Source organism: Babylonia areolata, chromosome 32 (assembly GCF_041734735.1).
Source record: "Babylonia areolata isolate BAREFJ2019XMU chromosome 32, ASM4173473v1, whole genome shotgun sequence".
Lineage (NCBI taxonomy): Eukaryota > Metazoa > Mollusca > Gastropoda > Neogastropoda > Buccinidae > Babylonia > Babylonia areolata.
In genome coordinates this window covers 22,679,250-22,684,249 of record NC_134907.1, presented here as the reverse complement: position 1 = coordinate 22,684,249, position 5,000 = coordinate 22,679,250, and the positions used below count along the sequence as shown (strand labels likewise).

The 5,000-nt window shown below is 45.8% G+C and overlaps 1 protein-coding gene across 1 annotated transcript in view; it reads right to left on the bottom strand.

The window, feature by feature from the left end:
• Positions 1 to 5,000, bottom strand: part of LOC143276646 (carbohydrate sulfotransferase 15-like) — a 22,829-nt gene that overhangs the window by 857 nt on the left and 16,972 nt on the right. Inside the window, exons 7-8 of the mRNA XM_076581266.1 lie at positions 3,699 to 3,870; positions 1,892 to 2,039 (exon numbers count right to left, since the gene is read on the bottom strand). Coding sequence (XP_076437381.1) covers positions 1,892 to 2,039; positions 3,699 to 3,870 — 320 coding nt within the window. The remainder of the gene's footprint in view (positions 1 to 1,891; positions 2,040 to 3,698; positions 3,871 to 5,000) is intronic.

Here is a 5,000-nt window from a genome sequence, read left to right as displayed (position 1 = left end):
ATCACCATCATCATCATCAGCACTATCATCATCATCACCATCATCATCATCAGCACTATCATCATCATCACCATCATCATCATCATCATCAACATTATCACCATCAACATCATCATCACCATCATCATCACCATCAGCATCATCATCATCATCATCATCACCATCATCATCACCATCAGCATCATCATCATCATCATCATCACCACCATCATCATCATCATCATCATCATCACCATCACCACCATCACCATCATCATCACCATCATCAGCAGCAGCAGCACTATCATCATCATCACCATCATCATCACCATCATCATCATCATCATCATCATCACCATCATCATCATCATCATCATCATCATCATCATCATCACCACCATCACCATCATCATCATCATCATCATCACCACCATCACCATCATCATCACCATCATCATCATCATCACCATCATCAACATCACCATCATGATCATCAACATCATCATCATCATCACCATCATCATCATTATCACCATCATCACCATCATCATCATCATCATCATCACCATCACCATCATCATCATCATCATCATCATCACCATCATCATCATCATCATCATCATCACCATCACCATCATCATCATCATCATCATCATCACCACCATCATCACCATCGTCATCATCATCATCATCATCATCATCACCATCATCATCATCATCACCATCACCATCATCATCACCATCACCATCATCACCATCATCATCATCATCATCACCATCACCATCGTCACCATCACCACCACCATCACCATCACCACCACCACCATCATCACCATCACCATCATCACCATCATCACCATCATCACCACCACCATCACCACCATCATCACCATCACCACCATCACCATCATCATCATCACCATCATCACCATCATCACCATCACCATCACCATCACCACCATCATCACCATCATCATCATCACCATCACCATCATCACCATCACCATCATCATCATCACCATCAACACAACATCCCTCAGGGTTGGGTTTCCATCCCATCCACTCTCGCCCGTCCTCCTCCCCGTGACTAAGTTTGACCGGACAATAACAACAACAATAAGAACAACAACAATAACAACAATAACAACAACAAACTGAGCGTCTTGTCATTTCAGATGATGAGACAATAAGCCGAGGGGGTCACGTGTGTGTGTGTGAGTGTGTTCGCGCGCGCGCGCAGCACACGCTTAGCGCACTGAAGAAGAAGCCGTGGCGACGAGAGCGTTGTTGTCCTCTGGCAAAATTCTATGGAAGAAATCCACTCTGACAGGTACGCAAATGATTATACAGGCAAGCACTCAAGGCCTGACTAAGCGTTTTGGGTTATGCTGCTGGTCAGACATCTGTCTAGTAGCGTATATGGATTTGTCCAAACGCAGAGACGCCTCTTCGTAAGAACCTAAAACTGAAACAGCAGTCTCATAGCATACACCAGCCAGTCGATATTTTGAATCTCAAGAGCAAGATCATTCCATGAACCAGTCAATCGACCAGTGGGTTAGTCAGTAATCAATCATATTTTCATTCAATCAATCAGGTCCGCCTGACAGTCTGTCAATCAATTAATTCACTAATCAACCAACTTATCACCCAGCGAGTCAATCAGATTATAGCGTACTAACCGATGAAATCGAAAAATAAAATCTTCTAACAAAGACCCAACCCACCCACAACCAACACACACACACGCGCACACACACACACACACACACACACACGCACACGCACACGCACACGCACGCGCGCGCGCGCGCGTACCTCCCACACACCCACCAATCTACCCCACCCACCCCCCAAAACCTAAGAGTACACACAAAACCACCAGCACATTAGGAGTACATCGTGTACTTACGCAGGTCCAAGAACGCGATAATGTCCTTCACGGTGGCAGCCATGTCCTTGGAATAGTCCTCGAAGCGGACCACATGCACCTGATCCTTGCCGAATGTCCTCATCCAGTCCTCCACGAAGGGTGCATATGCACCGCTGATGATGTCGACCTGAGGAGAGGAATTGAAAGCGTTGAAGAGTGGACAGGCACCGGATAGTTCAGAGGCTCACCGGACGGTTCACAGGCTCACCGGACGGTACACAAGCTCACCGGATAGTTCACAGGCTCACCGGATAGTTCACAGGCTCACCGGATGGTTCACAGGCTCACCGGATAGTTCACAGGCTCACCGGATGGTTCACAGGCTCACCGGATGGTTCACAGGCTCAGAAGACTAGCCGGATAGTTCAGACATACAAGATTGAACCAGATGGTTCACAGACTAACTAGACAGTTCCAAGACTCACCGGATGGTTCACAGACTCACCAGATAGTTCACAGACTCACTAGACAGTTCCAAGACTCACCGGATGGTTCACAGACTCACCAGATAGTTCAGACACTCACAAGATAGTTCACAGACTCACCGGATGGTTAACAAGACTCACCAGACAGTTCAGACAGACTCACCAGACAGTTCACAGACTCACCAGACAGTTCACAGACTCACCGGATGGTTTGCAGACTCGCCAATTGGTTCATAGACTGACTGGACGCTTCACAGACTCACAGACTCTATGGACGATTCACAGATTCACCAGATGGTTTGCAGGCTAACAAGACTCAACAGATGGTTCAGACATACTCACAAGATTAAACCAGATGGTTCACAAGACTCAGCAGATAGTTCACAGGCTCACAACAAAGCTCACAAGACTCACCAGATAGTTCACAGGCTCACAACAAAGTTCACAAGACTCACCAGATAGTTCACAGGCTCACAAGAAAGCTCACAAGACTCACCAGATAGTTCACAGGCTCACAACAAAGTTCATAAGACTCAGCAGATAGTTCACAGGCTCACAACAAAGCTCACAAGACTCACCAGATAGTTCACAGGCTCACAAGAAAGCTCACAAGACTCACCAGATAGTTCACAGGCTCACAACAAAGTTCATAAGACTCAGCAGATAGTTCACAGGCTCACAACAAAGTTCATAAGACTCAGCAAATAGTTCACAGGCTCACAACAAAGTTCACAAGACTCAGCAGATAGTTCACAGGCTCACAACAAAGTTCATAAGACTCAGCAAATAGTTCACAGGCTCACAACAAAGTTCACAAGACTCAGCAGATAGTTCACAGGCTCACAACAAAGTTCATGACTCACCAGATAGTTCACAGGCTCACAACAAAGCTCACAAGACTCAGCAGATAGTTCACAGGCTCACAACAAAGTTCACAAGACTCACCAGATAGTTCACAGGCTCACAACAAAGCTCACAAGACTCAGCAGATAGTTCACAGGCTCACAACAAAGCTCACAAGACTCACCAGATAGTTCACAGGCTCACAACAAAGCTCACAAGACTCACCAGGTGGTTAGCAGATTCACCAGATGGTTCAAAGACTCATCGGGCGGTTCACAGATTCACCGGATAGTTCACAGACTCACCAATGGTTCACAAGACTCACCAGATAGTTCAGGCACTCACAAGATAGTTCACAGACTCACCAAATAGTTCAGACAGACTCACCAAATAGTTCAGACTCACCAGATTGTTCACAAGACTCACCAGATAGTTCACAAGACTCATGGGATGGTTCAGACAGGACTCACAAGAATCAAAATAAATAAATAAAATCAGGTATGGTTCTCAAGACTCACCGGATGCAGTTTGGTGAGCGTGCGGTTGTAGACGCATGCGCGGACGGGCAGTCGCTTGAGGCACTCCTTGTAGGCCGGCACGGCTCGAGCCACGTGCTCGTGCAGCTTCTGTGTGGATGGATCCTTCAGCCTCTCTCTCGCGGCCGCCGTGTACAGGTAAGTGGAGTACACCCTGACACCACCACCACCACCCGCCAAAAAATTAACATTAATTAGGTTACTTAATTGAATTAAAACATTTCTTATTGTAAATTCTATATACCCCCGAAAAGGGAGTATGGCTGCCTACATGGCGGGGTAAAAACGGCCATGCACGTAAAAGCCCATCCGTGTACATTCGAGAGAACGTGGGAGTTGCAGCCCACGAACGCAGAAGAAGAAGAAGAAAAAATTTTTTATAAACAATATCTTTCACCGCCAGTCAGTCCACAGAGGAAAATTCCCTTGGGCGATAAACACAGAACAGATGGCGTCTAAAAATAGCTGGGGATTCTCCTGTGGTATGACAGATGATGTGGCCTATCTTACCACGGAAAATGAAGAGCAGCAGGTTCATGGATAACACACTCACGATCTGGTCGCATTTCAGTGACAGGGGTGCTCTGCCTAGCTGCTGCTGAAATGCGATATTGGCGGTGAAAAGGGAAATGATGTCCTGTTCTAGCTTCCTAAGTATTGCACCTGTTTAAACGATTTCTGTTGTTGTTGTTGTTGCGTGTTTTGCAACGGAGGCATATGAGAAACGACATACTGCGTACGTGTAGTCGACCCCTTCTGATCAATAAACAGGCCCAATATGACTGATCAATAAACAGACCCAATATGACTGATCAATAAACAGGCCCAACACGACTGATCAATAAACAGACCCAATATGACTGATCAATAAACAGGCCCAATATGACTGATCAATAAACAGGCCCAATATGACTGATCAATAAACAGACCCAATATTACCGATCATAAACAGACCCAATATGACTGATCAATAAACAGGCCCAATACGACTGATCAATAAACAGGCCCAATACGACTGATCAATAAACAGACCCAATACGACTGATCAATAAACAGACCCAATATAACAGGCCCAATACGACTGATCAATAAACAGACGACTGATCAAGATTTTTCCCATCTCCCAGGTTAACATATCTGCAGATCTGCTTGTGCCTGAACCCCTCAAAGTGTGTATACGCGAGCAGAAGATCAAATACGCACGTTAAAGATCCTGCAATTCATGTCAGCGTTCGGTGGGTTATGGAAACAAGAACATACCCAACATGCACTCCCCCGATAACG